Source organism: Cricetulus griseus (assembly GCF_003668045.3).
Source record: "Cricetulus griseus strain 17A/GY chromosome 1 unlocalized genomic scaffold, alternate assembly CriGri-PICRH-1.0 chr1_0, whole genome shotgun sequence".
Lineage (NCBI taxonomy): Eukaryota > Metazoa > Chordata > Mammalia > Rodentia > Cricetidae > Cricetulus > Cricetulus griseus.
The window spans coordinates 174,254,753-174,278,999 of record NW_023276806.1 but is presented as its reverse complement, the minus strand read 5'-3'; the positions used below and the strand labels follow the sequence as shown (position 1 = coordinate 174,278,999).

At 39.1% G+C, this 24,247-nt stretch overlaps 1 protein-coding gene across 1 annotated transcript in view; it reads left to right on the top strand.

Annotated features, from left to right (window-relative positions):
* Magi2 (membrane associated guanylate kinase, WW and PDZ domain containing 2) overlaps positions 1–24,247 on the top strand; it is a 1,367,305-nt gene that overhangs the window by 900,485 nt on the left and 442,573 nt on the right. Inside the window, 2 exon segments of the mRNA XM_027393460.2 lie at positions 1,082–1,297; positions 18,313–18,523. Coding sequence (XP_027249261.1) covers positions 1,082–1,297; positions 18,313–18,523 — 427 coding nt within the window.

Sequence of the window (24,247 nt, the reverse complement as noted above, 5' to 3'; positions counted from 1 at the left end):
GCAACCATCACAGTTTCTCAAACATGCATTGGAATGCTAGGTGCACAGTCAGTCCCAATAAAGGCCTTAATAACAGAGTATGGGAGTTAACTAATTACTTAGTTAACTAAACACACCAACACAGGTGTGAAATTGAAGCTAAAATCTGAAAACGATTTCTCAAAGTAACACATTATTCACCAATCACATTTTGAACATTTTAAATAAAATGATTTGCCTTGAGCATGCAAAGGCAAAAAAACACAATTGCATTATTTAACAGACATTTAATGCTTGCCTGTATATATGGCAGCCTCTTGTTATAGAGACAAATATGATTTTGAGGGAATAAAACTGGGTATGGATATGATTCAAACACATTATGTGCATGTATAAATGTTAAATGATACAATACATTAAAGTATAAAACATGAATGCTTCAAACAAGCAAATGAAGTAAGGATCCCTGTCTTTCTAAATGAACTCTCCCAGAGCTGGGCAGGGGAGGGGGATTAACCCACAGATCAGATACAATAGCTATGAGAAAAGGGCAATGCTAATCTAAAGAATGATAAAAGGAGCAGTTCACTGCCCACAGCGCCAGGAGCCACAGACCTAGCATGGAGGTACAGCTCTGTGCAGACAACCAGTCAGAGCCCGGCTCGAGGGAGAGGAAGACTAAGAATACTTTGAGTTTCTAAAATGATGCAAGATTTGAAAATAAAAATAAAACAAAAGATTACCTTTACTTCTTAGGATTAACATTCTTTTTTGAAGGCTTAAATAGATTTGAAGGCTTAGTGTTAAGTTGGCTTAAGTAGATTTGAAATGAACTGTTTGACATCTGAAAGTGATGCACACAGCTGCTTTGAAAGCTCAGTACATTAAAGTACTCAAAGACAGTAACACAGGTTTTTATCTTGTGCCTTAAGGCACAGTAAAATAGAAATAAAGATATATAATATGTGCTTATAAAACCATATATGGCAACGTGTTAACTAATGGATAAATATACAACAAATTGATATAATTTCCATTCTTTAAAACCTACACTCATTTAGGAAAAACATTTAACTCTAGAATGTCTGGGTATCTTTTGCAGACAACTACTACGGTACCCCGAAGCCTCCAGCTGAACCAGCACCATTATTATTAAATGTAACAGACCAGATACTTCCGGGAGCTACTCCAAGTGCGGAAGGGAAACGGAAGAGAAATAAATCAGTGAGCAACATGGAGAAAGCAAGTATAGAGCCTCCAGAGGAGGAGGAGGAAGAAAGGCCTGTGGTCAATGGGAACGGTGTAGTCATAACTCCAGGTCAGTCTTTCCATTCTCTGTTAACTTACCAGTTTTTGTTCCATGCACTCATGTAAGGGGTGAAATTGTGTGTGCTTGCCTGTATGGAAATCCTAGGCCAATCCTGATCATTTCCTTTATTGCTCCTCACCTTACTTTTTTAGTCGAGGTCTGTCACTTAGACATCACTGATTTGGCTGTCCTAGTTGGTCAGAGAGCCCCGCCAGATCCTCTTGTCTGTTTCCCCAAGTGTTGGGTTGAAGCGTGCCACCATACTCAGCTTCTACTAGGTTGCTGGGGATCCCAGGTCAATCTGCTTCTATAGCAACAGTTTACTTACTCAGACATCTCCCTGGGCCCCGTTCAGGCCTGAATATGTAGGTGTGTGCACGTCTATCCAGGCACACATGAACAATTACCTTTAGAAAGAAAAGATTGTGATATCAAATAGCAAAGACATGACTCTTTGCTGCTGTTTTTTTTTTGTTGTTGTTGTTGTTGTTTTTGTGTGTGTGTGTGTGTGAGGTGCAAGGAGTATAGCACAAGGCCTCATGCATGCTAGGCAAGGACCCCACCACTAAGCTACATTCCCAGCCCTTAGAATATAATGCCTGTATCCAAATTATTAGTTCTAATTTTGGAGTCTTCATTCAAAATCCTAAATATGGAAAGAGAAAAATAGTTCATTTTGGTAAAGCTTCTAAGCATCGAAATTAGGTTTATTGTTTGTAGACATAGGGAATATAGTTTTAAGAGTGGGACTAGTTTTTGTACATAGACACATCCTTTGCCTGGCTTTACTCATCTCCTATGTTCTTTTAGCACAATCAAGTTGATAATAAAAATCATCATTGGTACATGTATCTTTAAATATTTCATATTATTGATCTTTGTGTTTTGGGCAGTTACAACAACCATCTAGAGCCTATCAAATCTGCACTGTCTTGACTATAATTTTCATTATGGTTTTATATTACTCAATGTCTTTAACAACATATTTTTCCAACTTTTAATCTATAGTGTTATTGTTTCTTTGGGGTTTTTGTTTGTTTATTTGTTTGGTATGTTTATTTATTTTGTTTTTGAGAAAGGTTTGTCACTACATGCTCCAGGCTGGTCTGCATGTCTCTCTGAGTACCAGGAGAGCCTCAAATCACAAGCCACTCTCCTCACCTGCCTAGTGCTGGGATTTTGGACATGGGCCTCTTTGCCTGAACTCTTCTAGTCTTTTTATAACATAAACAGAAGTACATAAAAGTCTACTTTCTAGAAAAATACATATTTTTACAGACAAAAGCATCTATTCCCCCAAACTTTAAAAATATCAAAACAGACAGTTAATAGATAAGTAGCTATAATCCAAAGATTGGATTCTTCAGCAAAGTCAAGTCCTGAAAACTTAGTAGCTGGATCCCTTGACTTCTTTTCTTACACAAGTTATCTGCTAAAGTTTTCCGGAAAGTGACTCACTATTGTCTGCTGGCTTCCTCTCAGCAGCTATGAGTAAGTCCAGTGCAAAGAATTAGAAATGCACATATATTTTAAAGGCTCTCTGTTAATACATACACACAATGCCTGGAGAAGCGGCCCATGAGAGCTCCCCAACAAAGGGAATACAGTATGTGGGCACAGAGCTGCCTTCTCCAGGCTCCCAAGCCCGCAATTACTGCAGATGAACTGCATCTCCCAGAGAGCAAACAGAGTGTCCCTTATGTGATCTCTGAGTGTCCTCAGCAATGATCTCAGTTCACCGTTGGGGACCTGCACCCCAGTGCTGAGCTGCTTGGCAAGCTGGCCGTGCATGCACCATCAGTCCTGGTGCTCTGAATGAGACCCTGTCACTCTCTGAAGAATAATGTCCTCCGTAGTGAATCTCGCTGTTTTCCTGCGAATAATGCCCCACTCTGAAACTGCCACAGTGCCTGTCCCCTGCTTATTTTTATGTGAGTTCACAGAGGCTGCAGTTTGTGTATGCACTCAGATCTTTCTCTGTGTTTTTTTCCTTTTGTTTTTGTTTCCTGATGTGACTTAATTTTATGGTTTAGTCCCAAGTGCTATACTTGGTTTTCTCTCCCTGTTATCGTTGGAGGGGGAAGGGCAGAGGAAATGGGTAAAATTCTAGGACTATTTCAAACTAATTCTCCAAAGTCTAACATTCTATGTAGAAAGGACAGTCCATCCAAAAGTATTGTGTGGAAACTCAAACCAGCCTAACATAGAGTGCTGGTGTGTCCAGATGTGATGGCAAATCAACAAGCGAGCCACTTAAAGAGTTGGTTCTGAAGCACACTGTGACTGCACACACACTGTAAGCATGTGAAATTGTGACAGCCTTCAGACCCATCCTTTTAAACCCAAGCAGACTCACTTTTCAATCAATGTGAAAGCAGGGACTTTGAGAGACCTCTTCTGCCCTCACAGGGATTCGGCATTTTCAGGAGCCATACTCAGCTTCTGTGCAGGACTTTTAGAAGGCTGATGCAATCTGTACATGAAAGACATTTGTTACATGAATGGAGAATGCAGGACAAGAGCCAGCAGAAAAACACCACGTTTGCTTAGAGTCTAAACTGCTCACAAACCACAGGCATCTTCTTCCTTCACACGGGTGTTTGCCTATCTGCCTGTGTTTCTTGTGCCCTACTGACACTTGCGTGACTCCCACCTACTTTGTCATCAGTGGTGGCTCTGCACACTGTCTGACCTCTCAAAAGAGGAAGGTCTCTGGATGAGGCCTGCCTAAGCACCAGCCCCAGGGCTGGAGCCTGTATTTGGCCTTTTCCTTACTTTTTTTTTCTCTTGATCTCATAAAAAAAAAGAAAATACCTGGATTCCATCATGACCTTATAGAGCAACCCTCAATTATCAAAGTGGAGACTGAATATAGAGCCTCCTCTTTGTCTTCCAGCCCTTTGAAACTGCAGAGACTGTGGTTACATTTCAAATAACACTATTCTGATCCCCCCCACTATGATTTTAAAGGCAAGCTCTAAGACGTGTTACAAATCTTATGTTTCATTTAATATCTTACTTTGGTTCTTGGATGCTTCCAATGTGTGTATTAACTTTTATCCCCACAAAGTTTGTTGAGGATTCAGGGGACTTGTTCCTGGCTGATAAATGTCTTTAGAATTCATGGCATTATAAAAATCACAAAGCACACACAATGTCACAGCCATGAGGGCTATTACTCCTTTTATCCCATTCTACCTTCATTAACGTGTTAAAAATGAAAGACTGTAGAAGGAATACACTTATTAATTAAGGCAGCTCTCCTCCTCTGCTAACGGAACATAATTTCCTCTACTAATATTCTCTAGTGATTCTTTTCCATTTAGTTTTATGTATTCCGGGAGATATTTTTCCTTGTCATTCTCCATTCACAAACTTTGAGTGTTCTATTTTCATAATTTCTGCACTATTCTAGTATGGTGTACAACTGGATTTTAGATAAAGATGCAATATACTTGTTAAGCATTTAGTCTACTGTTTTAGTAATTCACATTTCCCTGACTGGCCTCTTAAGTAGATGAAACACAATTTGCTTTTAAATTATAAATCATTTCTTTACAGAAGAATTGTGAATTCATGCTTCCTCAATTGACATAGCATCTAAATAATATCAGAAACACACTAAACCATGACATTAAGTTACTCTAATTCTAGCATGCTATTGTATTTTCATCATGGCCTCAAATAATGAAGGGAAATATCTGTCAGCAGCTCAAAAGTATTGATTTTTCTATCCACTTAAGGTACACACACCCTCACATATACACACAGATACACACATACCAGCATGCATGTGTGCAGACACATACCCCACAGTGGTTAAGGATAAGTACTCTAGTATCTCATATTTTGAAGAATTTGAAATACTTCTTTCTGGGATCATAACTCCTTCTGAATCATTGAAACATCAAAACCCATTAAATATTAGAATTCAATATGCATGGGAAAGTTCCTGAAGGATCAGAAACAATAACCACCTTCACTGACTGGATCTCTGCAGCACCGCGAGCAGCCATGAGGAAACTGTTTCCTGGGTTTCTTCCTTGTAGTTTAGGGTTCTGTATGTCATGAATGTTTTCCCATATCAAAAGAGCAATTTTGTTACAGTGAGCAAGTAAATATTCATAATCCGTACAGTCTACAGGCATTGTAGCACCCATAATTCTTCAGATTTTAGGAGTTTTGGAGGAAATTGAACAATAACCTGCAATCTTAATCTTTTGGTCAATTGGTTACACAGAAAGCAAGAGAACTCTACATGACTACTTTGTATCTGAATAGTTTCCTCCATATTTCTCTCCATATGACTATGGTAAAAGATAGTTACATACACGTATAAGCAATAAGTTATATTATAAAAGAGGTACATACTCAATAATTATATGTACTTATTAGAAACCAATTACAGTAATAGCTGCTTCTTGCTCACCTATCAACCGTGTTGTGTTCATTCGTGTGCAGGAGTGTAGGGTTCCAGATCTAATTGTGTATTTCAGCATCTAGGATGGATATAGGAGAGTGTGGTTCCAGTTCTAATTGAGTCCACTCACCATAACACAAAATAAAACCTTGGATGGATATAATGAACATATTTTCTAATGGGATTGTTAGATTTTCAAAGAACTAGAGATGTCTTCAAAATCCACCATGTCCACCACCATAGCCAATTCCATCAAGGACCAGAGACCATGGTGGGAGAAGCTACTTTCAGGGAAACTAGTAGCAAATGAGGTCCCAGTAGTGACCAGGAGAGCAAGCCTTTGCTAAGATAAGATCTGGGGACCTGTGCCTCTAATTCTATTTATTGTCTAAATCCTCAAAAGTGCTAATATGACAACAAGTTCATAGCTCAGCAGCTGCCTCTGGAGCCCAAGGCCAATAGATAGCCACCTTAGGGAAAACGTGTAGTTCCTTGGGACTAATTTTTCTCCTTTAATTAACTCTGTTGCCCATATCAACTGGACAGGACAATGGGAGGGCTCAACTTGTAAAAATACATTTTTTGTTACATTTCCACACGTCTTTTAAAACTTGCATTAGTTTTCTTAAAACTACCTAAAGAACTAAAACTATTAGAAAATTGTCCACATGTCTCGCTTTTGCAGGTAAAAGTCATTTGGATTGGGATAGACTGACTCAATTTAACAACCCAAGACAGGTTAGAGTCCTAAGCAGTAACACTGGGTGTAAAAATAGGCAACTTTACTGAACACCAAATGCATTCTATCAGCTTTCTGTCCTAAGGATTTCCTACACAGAGCACATCTCATCCTTCTAGACAGACAAGGTGGTTGTCTCCCGTGTTTACACGTTCAACATCACACTTTAAAAGAAAGATTTAATCCCAAGTCACCTGACACAATTCTTGCTTAGCAACTGAGCTCTATTGTTTTTTGTGAAGGATGTTTGTTCCTCTCCGGAAATCACTAAAGATAAAATAATTTCTAAAATCCAAGTTATTCTCCTTTCTAAAAACCAGAAGCATATCCCTGTATTTTCAAATATTCACCACCTATGTTTACTTTCAAAGAAATAATAAGAAGGTGAGGGGAAAATATTGAATTTATTCAAATTTGCCACATAGCTATAGAAATGCAAAGCACAGCTTTTCTATGGAGGAAAATAAAATTTGGATATATACATGGTTGCTAGTTTTAAGAAAGTAGAGTGAACAGTTTCCTCTCTGGCTTAGACACCTTCAACACTTGCCCTCATTTCACAGTGTGGCACTTACAGAAGCTTTACATAGAGAGGCACATGGGTCACATGAAATTGTTATTCTTGGTTGTCAATTTGACTGCATCTGGAATTAGCTAAAAACCAAATGGCTGGGCACACCTATGAGGGATTTTTTGTTTTCTTAATGAAATCATTTAAAGTGGGAGGACCCACTTCTAATTTGATTTCTGAGGTGGGAAGATTCACTTTTAATCTGGGCCACACCTTCCGCTGGCAGCCTGTGTAAAAGGCATGGAAGCAGGACACACGCTGTCTCTGTGCCTGCTTGCTCTCACTCTCGGAAGCAAGTCCATTTCCTCGATGACATTAGAACATACTTCTTTGGGGTTTCATTTTATACCAGTGGAGACATCCGGCCTTGTCAACTAATGTATTAATTGGAATAGAATGGGATCCTGTGACTTGAGATGGGGAACTGTGGGAGGATCCTATTGAAGCTTAGAACCTTGAGCCCTCAGATTCTTAAGCGTTTATCTCTACCCTCGGCAGATGTGCCCCTACCCAACACCCTAAATATTGCCTTTCCCACTTTTGATTGAGGAAATAAACCCTTCATTGTCTACTAAGCCAGAAGTGACTTTCTCTGAAGGAGAAGCCAGGAAAGCCAATACTGATGTCCCTCAGGGCCCAGCAATAGTTGCTCTAGACCTTCAATCAAATTTAAGGCAAATCAGAGCAGGCTTCTAGAGGGGGCCTGAGGCTCCTGAGGAGGTGTGCTATGCTACCAAAGAGCTTAGTGAGTTAATTCATTCAAGCAGATGTCTGGGGATTTAAGGGTGTGGGATAATGTTGGGAAGAACATAAAACTGGATCAGGCTGAGTTTATTGATCTGTGCCCACTGAATGGGGATTCTAAGTTTGATATGAAAGCTCACAAACTTTAGCGATCTGTCAAAAGTTTGTTCGAATGGTTGGCTGAAGCATTGAGATGCCCTGCTGAAAAGGGGTTGGAGATGCCTCACAGCCCTTGGCTTAGTGTTGATAAAGGGATTTTAAGACTCAAGGAGTTGCAATGCTAGAGTGGGTACTCTGTGTAAAACCTAATCCTCCACAATGGGAAGGCTCAGAAGACATGCCCTTTACTAATCCTGTGAGACACAAAATGGTGAGAGGGGCCCCAGCACATTTGGAGCTTTGTTGTTTCTCTTTCCTTGTTCCAAACCTTAGGGTTGGAGATACTGCTGCTCAGTTGGATGATTTAAATACAATGTGTTTAATAGCACTCCAAGATAACGGAGGCCAGGTGACAGTTCTGAATCACCAAAGGCAAGGTACTTATAGTTATCTTAATGGGCAACAGACAAAACAGTGTCCATGATGGTCTGACCTGCAATTGTCAGCACAGACAAAGTGAACTTTATGGTGACATAACTCATAACCTTTGGTACTAGTTAATCAATCATGGTGTTTCCAGCCATAAAATAGACGAGAATCCTATTATATTTTTGTTTGAGTGGTATGAGCAGAAAATTTCTCAAACAAATGAAAAGAGACTGTATTGGATCATGGCAAAAGGGAATCTCACCTAGTGATCAAATTTCCAAATGAGCAAGTTTGCAGTCATAAAACCCATTGAAAAAAAGGACAGCCAGCTTCCTCTGAAGAAGACCCTTGGTAAAGTACCAGAAAGTTAGCCTATCTCCATTTCCTCCCCAACTGAACTAACCGTCTTTTACAAGGCTAACTATACACTGGGGAAAGGAGACAATCAGACTTGTCACAGTTCTGAATTGACGCTGGTTCAGGGAGACACTAAGAAACACTACAGATCTCCAGCTAAAGTAGGAACTTGTGAGGGTCAGGTGATTATGGAGTTTTAGTTGGTCTGGCTCACAGTATGTCCAGTGGGTCCCTAAGCCTAACTACAGCTGCTACTGAGTATCACATCTATCAACAGCAGAGATGAACAATCAGCCCCTGACATGCCATCTTTCCCTGGGTGACCAGCCAGCCACCCTGTGGCAGGTTGACTACATTGGACCACTTTGTCTGCGGAAAGGACAACACGATGTTCTCTACTGGACTAGGTACTTAAGGAATGAAAGTATGGGTCACTCCCTCAGCAGAAGAGCCAAGACCTATTAAAGTATTTGCTTAGGGTGGAGTAGTTGAAGAAGGTAGTTAAAAGGAGCAGCGAAGGTCACAAGACAGAATAAGGACATGAATAAACATGAGTGTTTCCTTTGTATTTTGTTAAAAATGTGTTTATACAAATATCTGTGCTTTCTTTCCTCAATTTCTTCATCATGTAACATCAATTATGAGAAAAATCAATGGTTTTCATATTTAAAACTGAGATACTAAAAGAATGTCCCTCAAGGAATATTGCAGCCTATTCTAAATTTATAACACGTTTGTGATTATGCAAGGGATAGTTATGTTAGGTGTAATTATGACCTGGTTAAATATATAATGCATTTGCAATTGTATATGGAATACTTATATCATGTTAGGCATAATTATGTGATTTGGTGATTGTTAAAATTTGAAATTAAGCATGACATAAGATATGATTCTGTGTCAAGTTGGCAAGGGGTGGACAAGTGATGTCTATTATTGATTGTCATCTTGACTACATCTAGAATTCAATAAAACCCAAGTGGCATACCTGTAAGGGATTTTTTCCCCTAATTAAATCCTTTGAAGTGGGAAGACCCACTTTAACCCAGATTTTTTTTTGTATTTTGTATTTTGTATTAATTAATTAACTTTCCCCAGCCCATTCACATTTCCCCCCTCCTCTCTTCTCAGTCCCTTCCCCTAATCCCTGCCCCCATCCTCTCCTCCTTCTTTTTCATCAGAAAAGGGAAGCTCCTCCATCTCTATCAGCTAGTCTTGGCACATCAAATTTTCAGTACACCTAGGCACCTTCTCTCCTATTAAGGCTGGTTGAGGTAACGAAGTAGGAGAAAAGGGTCCCCAAAACATAGTCAGAGACAGCCCACAGTAAGACCAAATGACACAATTATAACATATATGCAGAGGGCCTCGGTCAGTCTCATGCAACCTCTCTGGTTGGTGGTTCAGTCTCTGTGAGCCCCTATGAGCCCAAATGAATTGATTCTGTGGGTTTTCTTGTAGTGTCCTTGGCCCCTCTGGCTCCCTTAATCCTGCATGCTTCTCTTCCACAGGATTTTCAAGGTTCACCTAATGTTCAGCTGTGGTTTCTATCAGATGCAGGGTGAGGCCTCTATGATGGCTATTGGGGCTAGGCAATGATCTATGAATATCACAGAATGTCATTAGGAATCACTTTCTTGACTTTTTTTGCCAGTCATGTTTGCTATTATCCTAGGTCTCTGTTCTGTCCAGTCTCTGGGTTCTAGCACTCCAGGCAGTGACATGAATTGAACTGGATTCTTGGATCTCCTGTGGAAACTCAGTCCTTTTTGGATTAGCTGGACCACAGTCTGTAACCATTCTAATAAATTCTATAGAAAGATGATAGACAGACAAACAGACAGATAGATTCTACAAGTTCTGTTCCTCTAGAGAATTTGGACTAATATATCATGTCAAATTAATATACGAATAACACATAGAATTATAATCTTCTTTTAAATCCTTGTTTCTGGTTATTCTTTAATGAAACTAGATGGGAATAATACAATCCTTTGAATTCAGACTTATTTTTAGTTATACCAAGATACTAGTAGAACAATAAGAATTTACATATATGGACTGTCTGCTACATATATTTTAGAATATCAGAACTGTGGAATGAACTAGAACTACAAATTTTATAATGAATAAAAAGTGGCATATATTTCACTCCCAACCAAGTAGCTTTGTTTCTGTTCTTCATTCAGATCTTTTAGCTCTTCTGAATTATTTTTTGGAAAGAAGGAAGTCATATTCCCTGTGTCTAAGCAGCTGGTACATAGAGCAAGAAAGGTGAAAGAAATTATGTTTATTAATCATTCCAGTAAAGTACAAGAAAATACAATTTTATGGATCATTGTTTATGACTCTGTATTTTAAATGTCTACTTTGTGCTTCAATGAGTCAAAGGAATTTGTGGGAATTTAACAGTGCTGGTTTCCTTTTTTTTTTTTTTAACTGTATTGCTAGTCTCTAAAGAGAGGTCTTTTTCTTTCCTTCTTTTTTAAACTATTGTTTCTATTGCTAATGGAAAAACACTTTAGTTTGCAGGATGTCAATGTGACATGAAAATATTGCATGGAATACTCCAAGACACTATGCTAGACAAAGTCTGTTCGCCTCAACAACAAACATCTCCAGGAAAACTACATTTTACATATTCAAAAATGGCATTTTTATATTTAAAGCTAAAACCATATGAAGAAATACATCAGATAATTCTCCTAGGCTGCTCCATCTAATTAATAAATGGAATGGTTCCATATTGTTCATGCATTGGTCGTGTGCCTTCTCTTTAATCAGAATTCAGAAAATCCAGGGATTCTCCAACCCTGCCAGACATACACATGGCATGTACAACAGCGTACTTGCAGTGAGGTTCTTATAATCCAAACGTCAGTGGGCTGCAATGCTTAGAAGAATACCTTTGGTTGGCATGTAAGATCTAGTCTTTCCCCTCCTTTTAGTAGTCAATGATTTTCTGTCCTTAGTGGTTCATTTCTGAACCACCATGGGTAAAGGGGTTGGAGGACAAATTTATATAGTGAACTCTTTTTTTGAGTTGTGTTGTGTCCTCTGCCATTTCAGAATATGACTTTATTTGATAATAGGGCTACTAATAAAGATGAGGTCATACTGGAGTAGGATATGTCCCTAATCCACATGTTTGCTGTGAAGGCTGAAGTCATGTGCCACAAGCCAAGGAACTAGCAAAAGCAAGGCAAAGCCAGAAACAGCTTCTTTGCAAGTGCTGGAGCTGTTCCTGAAAACATCTTGATATAAGTTTTCTGGTTTCCAGAACCATCAAGCAATAAATATCTGCTTTAGACCAGTTTTTTTTTTTTTTTTTTTTTTTTTTTTTTATGGTAGGACTTGATAGCCCCACCAAAGCATTTCATACTATCAATCAAAGCATTTCATATTATCAGGGCTACAGTCCTTTGACTGCATATTACTCGCCTGGCCTTTATTAGACTCTCAATAAACGTCCATAAAACTAATTAATTAAATAATTACTGCCATCTCTTCTTTCTCTCACTAGCCTTTTCACTGGATCTCCTCTGAGAGTTGGTGTTGGCTATTCTTGCTTTTGCTTCCTATGCTGTCTCCTTGGAAAATCCTGTACAACACTCACATATTATTGGATGTCATTTAACAGATCATTACAGTAGTTTGTGTTGAGATGCCTTTCCATCCCCCTGTCCCTTCCATGTCTAGGAAGATAACTGCATCCAACTGCGCTGGTCCCTTGACTCACTATACCCAATAGAAGTGGAATGGCTGACCTAATTAGCAATCCTACTTAGAATAACAATTTGGCTTATGTAGCTCAGCTCCTCCTTTTTCCTCTTCCAGAGGAGTCCAGACTTTTGATATTCAAAATGTTGTTGTCATATGCAAATGTGTTGAGCCCCATCTATTGGTGTCCTGGATGAATCAGCTTGCTGACAGTGGGTTGGAATACACCTTCAAGTCTAAATATTCTATTTTGCTCTTCTGGAAATAGGCTCTGTCCCTGATAGGAAGGCTTCCCCTGGTTCAATGCTGCCAGTAGATAAATTAGCCTGCTCTGGGTCCACCAAAAGCTCCAGGCTCTCACTGTGAAATGTGTTTCTATGTTCGCCTTTATGAATAACAAATGTGAGAGTGTTACAGAGGGACTTTTTTCTTTCCTCTATTCAACCTTGCTAAATATTTGCACACTATAGGAATTTAATTCATGTTCGCTAATGTGATAACTGATTAAAGGTAAAGAAATGTATGTAAACAAGTGATTCAAACTGGGAAAGTGTTGTTGCATCACCCCTGGCACAACAATGAACAACACTAACAGCATCTTTAAAGACCACAGTTTCGTTTACAAGAGATGTTACATATTTCTTTTGTGAGATAAATGGTATTATGTAATTATAACCTTGTTTTGTTTTTTCAAGACAGAGTTTTTTGTGTAACAGTCATGGAACTAGCTTTATAGACCAGGCTGGCCTTGAACTCAAACAATCCTTTTAAAAAATACTTTACATTTATTTAATGTATAGGATTTTTGCTTGTTTTTTGAAGGGATAAAATTTGAGACATGGTTTCTCTGTGTCATTCTGGCTGTCCTGAAACTCACTCTGTAAAGCAGGCTGGCCTCAAACTCAACAGAGATCTGACTGCTTCTGCCTCCTGAGTGCTGGGATTATAAGCATGCATCACCACACCTGACATATTTTTTGAGTATGTGTTGTATATCTACATGCCATGGTGCACATGCTGAGTTCAAAGAACAGCATTCAGGAATTGGTTCTTTTCCTTTCACCATATGGGAATGTGGGACTAAACTGGTATTTTCCACTCTTGATGGAAAATTCCTGCCCCCTGAGCTATCTCTCAAGCTCAAAAGTGAACCTTGCACAAATTCTTCATTAGATATTCTTTGCTTTTATCAATCTTCAATTCCTAGTGGACTGGCTTCTTTACCAATCATTCTCCCATAAGTACCACATTTACTGAGAGCTGATATCATCAAGGATTGCTCCATTGTTGGTGCCTGGTGGTGTTGGGTCCTTTCTGTGCTGTGATCCTCAGAAGGTTGGACCGCCCTTGTTTCTGTCCTATTCCCATGCTGTGTCAAGGTATGATGAGCCCCCACTGTCCAGGCTGCTGTCCTATGCTCCTCCTGCCACCTTCCTCCTTTGTGACTGGTGAGTGCTGGTGCAGCTCAGATCCTTGTGGGATCCATGAACTCTCTCTTGGCAAATGCATTCACTCTTGGCTTAAATTGTCACACCATCCAGTCATCTGCTCCTGTCTTTCAAGTTGTTCCTTTCCAGCCACGAATTCTCTGTCACTGGGTGCCTCCATCATAAGTTTGGCAGGAGCTTCTAAACCTAGTATGTGAAACTGTACCACAATCTCATTACCCAAAGGATTCTCTGCCCCTCTACAGTCTCTATCTCTACGAAGCTTCAGTACCCATCAAGCTGATTATGACTTCCCAATTCTCATGTGTCCTTTAATTACGTAAAATCTTATGTCAACCTACTTCTTTTCATGTCCATGCCAAGAGACAATAGGTCTTCTGTCTGGGACATAAAAACAACTTACCTCTGGTCTATGGACTCATGTCCTGCTCTCTGCAAATACCCAGAAAAGTTTTGTAGAAAATGAGCTTCTAAAATTTTGTCACACTCTTGAGGAAGATTTGTTGCCTTAACTGTCAGGATAGAATCTGAATCCTGAGATCTTGGAAAGAAGTCTGTGCCCAACCTAGCCACGATTCATCATCTGTCTCTCCCATCATTCCGAAAGATACCTCAGTTGTTACAGCATGTAGGAAAAAAGTGGTGCTTGACTCTTGACATGAGACTAATGAATGGATAGGCCCCAAATCTTCCCCTTTATTTCCAGTAGCTCTCAGTGCATTAGCACATGGTAGGAAGATTATGGAGGGCATGGTTTAGTTCCAACAAAGCAAGATTCCTGCCTCCTTGTTCCCTTTCCTCATTGCCTGAAGCAGTGGGGTACTCAGAACATCGGATGCGAGTATTGAACAAGGGCAGAAGTTCAGAGCCTGCTGTGCATTTTAACTTTCCTGAGCAGCACCATGTTCTGGATGCTGCAGTCACACCACAACAGACCCCACATCTTGATGCTTAAGTGTTGTGACAAGATGCTGCCAATGGAATCTAAAGACAATGGCACATGCTCTCACACTGCTTGCTGCGCTGCACACATGTTGAAGAGTTTGAATCTGTAAGAATCACTAATTGACTATGTCAGTGAAGATTCTATTATTTCCTTGTTTCCCCTTTTCAATCCAAGCCAGTGAGTATCATGTGTTCTTAAGTTTCCTAATTCTGAATAAATCATGTACTACGGCTGTCCTAGATCAAAACAGATAGAGAAAAATTGACCAAACTATTTATATTAAGACAAAGACTCCAATTTACTAAATGATCTTTATTAAGTTGTGAATTCCTAAAAGTAATACAGCCAATGAATGCAAAATCAAGTACGGAAAGTTTCTCCCATCACCAACCCATTCCAAAAGTTGACAGATTAACATTTTCCCCGACTATTTGTAAGTTCTATGGAGCTATGTGTAATCCTATGCATGTGCAAATATATGATGCATGTACATATGTATTTATGCATATATGTATAATTTATATCCCTTGAAAATTAGTCTTCAAATCATAATTATAAGTACCTTTCCTGGTCAATATTTCTGTTGCTGTAATTTTATTGTTTTTAAATTGCATCTTTCTCCATGATCATGAAAAACACAATATACTGACCAGGTTCTGAATAATTATACCAGTTCCAGGGTTTTGCTACTGCAAACAATATTGCAATAAATGTTCAGCAACACTTCTCAATGATGCCTTCATTTCTAGAGGAGATAATCTCCAAGTAGGAAAATTGCATCAAAAACACATGTGCATTTGTGTATGCATTTTTTGCTTGACTAGCTATTGCTTATTTCCAAAGAGTTTTATAGATTCTTGTTCCCAAGCTGGCATTGTTCTCATATCATCACTCAATATATTTCTTTACCTGTGAACTTCAGGAGTACCCTTCTTTCAGTTTAATGTCAAATTGTCCCTTTGCATGTATTTCTGTAGAATCTTCTTTATTTTTTTACTCCAGGTTTTTTTCTTGCTCTAAGTAGTACTTGTACTGTGTGCTCCAACAAATGCCTGTGTTCTGTTATTAATGAGGGATAAGCTATATTGGAAAAGCAAAAGCATAAAAACTATAAAGTAAACATTAGGAAACAGTACAAAAGTAACCTATGAAGTCTATCTCTTGAGCAAAGTGTTTGTTCAATCATCATCCCAAGAAAACAGCACCTAAATCTTTATTTTTTATTTAAATTAGAAACAAGCTTGTTTGACATGTTAATCTGAGTTCCTTTGCCCTCCCCTCCTCTCTTGCCCCCCCCACTAATCTCATATCCCATCCCCTTTCTGCTCCCAGGGAAGGTGAGGCCTTCTGTGGGGGATCTTCAAAGTCTGTCATATCATTTGGATCAGGGCCTAGGCCCTCATCCTTGTGTCTGGGCTTCGAGAGTATCCCTCTATGTGGAATGGGCTCCCAAAGCACCTAAATCTTATTCACCTAATCTCTGATTATCTCCTGAAGGAGACCTTTAGAATATCTTCACTTCCATTTTTACTCCCTAGACCTAAACTTTATAACACAGGGTCAAATCCTTCACTTCAGCAGACTTTCTATGTATTTATCTTCTCCCTTAAGAACATATCTTCAATAAACATTCCAATTTTCCCAAAATATGAATCCCTATTTGCATTTAATTTATTACACTAGATTTAGTTTTTGTTGCTTTCTGTATTTTTTCCTTTTCTTCCTGTATTTTGACAACTACATTCTGATCAGTTACCAAGATCTGAGTAATTCTTCAAACAGTGTCCATAGATAAGATACATAGCCCATCTATATTCAGAAGTTTGCTTGTTTAAGTGAGACTGAGTTTGTCCAGATAGAGGGGACTCTGGGCATGGTGAAGTTCTTGAGTTGCTGTCTTTATTGATTTCCTCAATCTAGTAAAGTTGTTATCCCATCATCTTTGAGCTCATCGCTTATACAGACAAAGAGTGTACTCTTGCTCTGGTTTGTGTGTTTCCTAACATGCATCCGTGTTTTTTGAGTATGTAATCTAATACACCTTTTGACTAAAGAATTTTCAGCTAAATGTGTGTGTGTGTGTGGGGGGGATTTGTGTTTCATCAATCTAGCTTTAGAGTCGGTGTAAACTAACACTTATTTGATTAGGTAAATTTTCCTTTATTGTTCATTTGTTGCCTATTTCTTAGCCCTCTGTTTGTGTGTATGGTGTGTGTGTGTGTGTGTGTGTGTGTACCTTGCACATACTCCGAGGCCAGAAGACTATGGCAGGGTCCCAGGCTAGCCCTCTCTACCCTATTCACTTGAGGCATCATATTTTGCTGGTCTTGGAGCTAGCCGGGTTTTGGCTAGGGTGACTGGCCAGCAAGCCCCAGTGACTGTCCTGTGTGTCCACTACAATGTTTGGATTATGGGTAGAGTAACAGGTAGAGTGGCCACACCTAGCTTTTTATGTGATGGGGACCCAAAAGTGGGGCTCAGTTTCCCAACAATGGGTAGTAAGTACTATTACCCACTGAGTCTTCTCCCCAGCCATTTCTTCCTTTTATAAAGCAATGTATCTTTATTATTTGTGTGTATGTGTGCTGTATGTGGGTGATGATAGAGGGCATAAAGATTAAGAGAGAATAAGATTCCCCACACCCAAGCTGGAGTTTCAGGTGACTGTAAGTCACCGGATGTGGATGCTGGAAATGGGACCTGAGGAACAGCCCTGACCCTCAGAGCCATCTGTTAGCCACTGTTTATTTTTATTATTATAAACTATACACATGAAGTGGCACATCATATTTCTTCTAAGGTATTTATCTGTTTTAGCTTTTCTTCTATGAGTTTTCCATAGCTAGTGTCACAAATTACTAGCAGCACAGTGTCTAACTATTGTAAGTGCATTTTATCCCAGCTCTGAAAGTTACAAGTCTGATGTGGGTCACCGCAAACTAAAATCATGGTGTTGTCAGGGTTGGCTTCCTTCCTGGCATAGCTCAGGAAGGAAGGAGATCCTCTCCTGTTCTGTCATGGGGAGGTCACCCTTGTCCAAAACCAACCAGACTGCAGCACCTTCCACTTCTCTGTAGTCAGGTTGTTGTCCTTCTCTGTTGCCTCTATTGCTTTTAAGGTCTTTTGTGATTATAGTGAACCCACTTGAATAATCAAAGACAATCTCCTTTCTCTAGGTCTTTTATTTTAAAATATCTGCAAATAATCTTTCCCATACAAAGTAAATATCCCCATGATCTAGGCATTAGGACGCGAACATCTTTAGATTATCAATATTTTGTTTACCACAGCTGTGTTAAGAAAAAGATCTTTAGAATTCATCTCTCCTACTGAGTAAGCAATAGTATTTCATTGAATGATAGACAAAATTGATGAATGAAAAGTGAACCTGGAACAATGTGCTGATAATTTCCATAGCTTTTTGCTACTATGTCTGATGAAAACTGTTTCCTATTAGCTTTTGTAGCCCTTAATCCCCAATGCAGCACATCCCATACTCCTTCACAGTTTCTGTGGCTGGAGCAACTGACCACATGCTCTTCTTCTTGCAGAATCCAGTGAACATGAAGACAAAAGTGCAGGTGCCTCAGAGGAGACACCCTCCCAGCCTTACCCTGCACCAGTGTACAGTCAGCCTGAAGAGATAAAGGAACAGGTGGATGATACAAAGCCAACAAAGTCTGAGGAGAATGAAGACTTGGACCCATTGCCTGATAACTGGGAAATGGCCTACACAGAGAAGGGTGAAGTCTACTTCATTGAGTGAGTTTTGGGCATTTCCTTGAACATTGCCCCAAAGAAAACATTAGAATATTATTATTTCTGCTAACAACTCTAAATGAGGTATTGCCTCCATAGAGATAAGGATCTTAGGCAGTTACCCATAGCAAAGAATGAATTAAGCAACTACACTATAATACTCTTAACAATGGGATATTAAAGATACAAATCTCCATGTGTCATTATTCTCAGACTAAAAAGACTCTAAGTCAGTGGTTCTCAGCCTTACTAATGCTGTGACTCCTTAAGACAGTTCCTCATGTTTTGGTAACCCCAACCATAAATTATTTTTGTTGCTACTTCATAACTGTAAATTTTTCAACTGTCATGAATCATAATATAAACATCTTTTGAGACAGAGGTTTACCAAAGGGGCTGTAAGCCACAGGTTGAGAACTGTTGCTTTAAAGTGTCCTTAAAAATGTTTGTCTGCCTCTTTCACAGGCATGATTCAGATGAGGTCGTGCTAGCTCTTTCTTTCCAGAAATGGCCACTATTATGTTCCAGATTTGGGTAGAATTCACTTGTTTCAAGCAAAATATTTGCTGGTAACAAAATCAAAGGTTTTAACAGTTGACTCTGAGGTTAGATGTCAATAAGAAAGTTGTGTAATGATCATACTTCCTTCAAGTAAACGCCATTGTGTTTGTTACTTGTCTTTATTAGTTTCTTTTGAGTTGTGGTATTGAGTGCTGCTTACCATTTTTATTGCTTACCAAAAAAGCAGAATATTGATCACTAACTCACAAGTGATGCTCAATCCAATCTGTTGTTCTTTCCAAACCTTTTCCTAAAATATTTATATTTCTTATTGTCTTTTAGCAATATATCCAGCTTTCATATTTGTTATTGCTATTAGAACAACTTTTAAAATCACAATTAACATAATTGTACATATTTAGCAATGTAGAACACTATAATTTTATACAGGTATGCAATGTACAATAATGTTACCGAGGCAATTAATGTTTCTATCCTCTCATGTGATATCATTTGTATATGTTGAGAACCCTCTGACTCCTCCATCATGTAATGGATAATTAATAGCTGTAAACTGTAGATGTCCTGTCACTGCATTCAGGAAAATAATTTTTAAAACAAACTCTAAAGTACAAGCTCTTGACCCAAAATTAAATTATTAATATGAATAAGGCAACCAAAGGTTGATTGGAAATAATAAAACTAAAAATATTACAAATATACATTAACTCATTACCTCTGAATTATATGAACCTCAAAGAAAAAATATAATAGAAAATTGAAATTCTCAGTGTTGGGAGTAGATAAAAAGTACATATGCTCTGACTACTCAAGAAAGATATTAAAACTGTGTTCCCTTCCCAACCTACAGTGATTTATAACTTAGATCTCCATAGGCAGAGCCCAGTTGTGAAATTGAAATGTTACCACATACCAATATTTAATTCTCACATGAAGCTGGAAACTTTGATACATGTGGCCCAAGGAATCCACAATCAGGTAATTACTTGGTGCTCTGCTTGACTCCAGCATGGATGAGAAATGCAGTGTTTTGTTAAAATGAATCACTAACCTCTCTATTTTGGCAAATCTAAGTTTACTTTCTTGAAGAATAAAATCTCTTACATGATTTTATTTATGTAATCAATGACACTGAGCCATCTGTTATCAGTTGAAAGGAGGAAGTTATGTAGATTTTGTTAAATATAACCAACTAAAAATCCTAGAAACATAATTTTAATATTGATGAGAATAGCAAGACATCATTATAGACCAAGTCAGACACTGACATTCAGAGCAGGAAATATTCAGAGCAATGAGACTGATGAAGTATATGTATTAATTATGCAACACAGGATAGGTCAAGACATGAGGAAATAATGAAATAAAATACACTAGCACAAGTAGATTGAGGAATCCTTTCTATATAATGTTTCCGATAATACAATTGTGAAAACCTTGATTTGTGCTTATAAAGTGACCTTTGCTCTTTAATTCAGTCTGATTTAGGGACTTGATAAAAAGGAATTTTGGAAGTCAGAAGCTATGCTCTATCTGGACATGAGACTATAACAAAATGATTCTGCCATTCTTCTCCTTAGTCTGCCATTATTGGTGTTCAAAGACTCATAAAATTTTTCTTCTTATACACTGAGCTGAATTCTGGAACCTAGTTGAAGAGAGGGAGGAATGAAGAACGAAGGGGTCTGTACCAGGTTGGAGAAACCCACATAAACAGTTGGCCTGAAAAAGGGAAAGCATATCGACCCCAGATGCTCTTTGGGAGGCCAGTACGGGACTAATCCAGCCCCCTGATCATGGATGCCATCGGGGAGGCCCCTGCACTCCTGGGAGCCTCCGGAGGTGGACTGACTTTTTTGCCCTGGTGTATGTGGGGGACTCCGAGAGCCCATCCCACTTGAAGGGATGCACTCTATCTCTGAACACATGGGGAGGGACCCAGGCCCAGCACAGGAAGATTTGGTGGACTTGGTGGAGCCCCGGTTGGGGGCCCTACCCTGCCTGGGGAGTGGTGGGTGGATGGGGTGGGGGTAGGTTGGAGGTGGGGGAGAAGGATTGGGGTAAGGGGAGAGAGAGGGAGAGGGAGAGGGGAAGTACATGTGAAACAAGACTGTCCCCTAACTTGAATTAATAATAATAAAAAGAGAGAAAAAAATTCTAAAAAAAAAAATTTTTTTTTCTTCTTGCTGTCAATCTTATTATCAGGTCAGGAATGAGAGAGAAATTGCCCTAAACAATAAGCAACATTTGAATTTTATGATACTGTTCAGTGAACTATAAGCCTAGACAAGACCCAAGAAATTGACTTACTTCTCTAGTGCTGGGAAGAGACACCATGGCCAAGGCAACCTACACATAGAAAGAAGTTATTGTGGGCTTGCTTACACTTTAGTCCATGACTATCATGGCAGGGAGCAGGACAGTCAGCAGGCACGTTGCTACAGCAGTATTTGGAACCTTATGTGTGGAAACAACAACGGTGTGTCCGAATGAGACAGAGAGAGCTAATGGGAGTGGCTCTGGAGCAGGGGAGAAAGACAGAGACAGTTACTGGAAATGGTTGGACTTTTGAACCTTCAAAGCCCACCCCCTGTGACATACCTCCTCCAACAAGGATACATTTCCTAAACATTCCCAAACGGTTTCACCAACTGAGGATCAAGCTTTAAACATGAGCCTTTGTGAGCCATTGTCCCTAAAAACACCACAGAGGTTAGAGGATGGTGTGAGGGTAGACTTGAGAAGTTACTCTCATGTAGAGTGGAGCTGTCCTGGTATAGGAATTGTTCTTACAAAAACCCTCATCTCTGGTTAATTTGGGGGTAATCTACTACAAAAATCCTTGGAAATAGCTGCTTATTTTTCATTTTTCTAGATCATTAGTCCTTTTGAAAGGTAATCAAGGAATTGACATTTTCATTTTTTCCTTTGAGTTTTTTTTTTTAATCTTTTCTGTGATTATAGAGGATCTATCAGAAATATATTAGGAACAGAGATAGGTTTAGGTGGGGAATTAAGACAGAATGGAGTAAACAGTTCATTTCTATTGTGACCAGAGAAGGTAGACATCTCTAGGGTGTCAGGAAAATGAAGTTGTGTAGAGTGCAGGCTGAATGAAGTGACAAACGAGGAGGCAATGTGACCGTGCTGCTTGACTAGGTTTCTGTGCATAGTGGAGGCAACTTCTCCCACCCACTGTTTATGCTGAGCTTGCTTCTGTTCCATCTATCTCTCCATCCTCTGCAAAGGTGAGTGTCAATCCACTCCATGTGATGAGCTCAGGTACTGCAGGAGGTACTGGGACTGAGACAGCATCTATGTGTTCTTTGGTCCCTCATTTCCACAATTCCCTACTTACTCTCACTCTGCACTGCACTGTTCTTTTCTTTCTCAGCTACATTTGACAGAAATCAGCATAATATCATCATTTTGCAAGCACCTCTGCTGTTGGTATCACAAGGAATTTGCAAATGATTCTATACTATAAAAGTTCCCAGGAAACAGGCATATCAGAGAAGGAGACCGGCAGGAGGAAATTGCTGGGCTGTGAGACCCTTCTGAAGTACTGAGCTATGATGCTCGCAAGAGGAATGCTGGAGCAAAGTTACAGTAATAGAGCCAATCAAGAAGCACAGGCAAAATACACACACATGTCTTGCTGGCTAGTTAGCATGGCATTGTGGGTAGCTTTTCTTCTCCTTGTGAGCGGGAACACTTCAAATCTTTTAGTAATTGTCAAAAATACCAATTTTACATCCTAATTTAAAATGAATAGTTTATTTAAAATGCAAATGGAAATGTCACCTAAATAAGTAAGCTAAATATTTATTCAAGTATTTTAAGAGAGAAAACAGTAGAGTAATGGAAAAGAAAGGGGAAGTGGCTGGGTGGTGGTGGTGCATGCCCTTAATCCCAGCACTCTGAAGGCAGAAGCAGGTGGATCTCTGTGAGTTTGAGGACAGCCTGGTCTACAGGGTGAGTTCCAGAGGCTGCTTCAAGACAGAGAAACCCTGTCTTGAAAAAAAAAAAAAAAAGAGGTGGGGGAGGGGAAATTAATGGAGAAACTTGAGATGGGAGGGGAAGCCCTTCCCTTGGTAAGAACTTTGCCTTCCAAGGTCCAGTGCTGACACACCTCCTGAGCCTTTCCTTCCCAGTACTGAGAGACAGCTCCCAGCAGGAACCTCTCCCTAGCAACTTGACTGAATTTTGTCTCCTGTGAAAATAAAGATGATTATGAAATGAAAATAGAAAACAAGCAAGGTCTCTATTTAAAATTAGTATATGCAATTTTTCTAATTAAACATGGATATAAGCATTGTGGAATTAATTAAGGTGTTAAGTAATTCTTTGGGGTTTTTTGTTTGTTTGTTTGTTTGTTTTCGAGACAGGGTTTCTCTGTGTAGCTTTGGAGCCTATCCTGGCACTCACTCTGGAGACCAGGCTGGCCTCGAACTCACAGAGATCCACCTGTCTCTGCCTCCTGAGTGCTGGGATTAAAGGCATGCACCACCACCACCCAGCCACTTTCCCAAGGCTGGAATTTTGGCAGTTGTGTGGTGCTAGTAGCTGAATTCATGTCCTCTGGAGGAGCAGGAAGCAGTTTTAAACTCTGAACAATCTCTCAATCCCCTGTAGAAGTTTTGTATTTAAAGATAATTTTTGTTGTTTTCACACTAATGAATTAATAAAACATTTCTGTTTCCCACATTTTAAAGTTACTTCTTTAGATGAATTATAAAAGCAGACTTTTTGCCAGATGCTGGTTACTCATGCATTTAATCCCAGCACTTGAGAGGCAGAACCAGGCGGATCTATGTGAATTCAAGGCCAGCCTGGTCTACCGATCAAGCTCCAGGACAGTCTCCAAAGCCACAGAGAAACCCTGTCTCAAAAAAAAAAAACAGAAAAAAAGCAGATTTTTTAATATTTATAATGACATTTTAGTAGGGAGAAACAACTACCTGTTAAAGTACTTTTAGCAAAATGGTTTTAAAATATGAGTGATCATATTCTCCAAAACATACTTTCTAACAGCAATAATGACTTATATCTGGAAATTTTCAAGACTTACAAATAAGTTACATTTATTTATATAATAGCTGGGAGCTTCCTTAACTCAACATCATCTTTGTTAATATATTATCAGTTATAATAGGCAGAACACTCATAATAAATTCAATTCAGAAATACACAAAAGTAATTTTG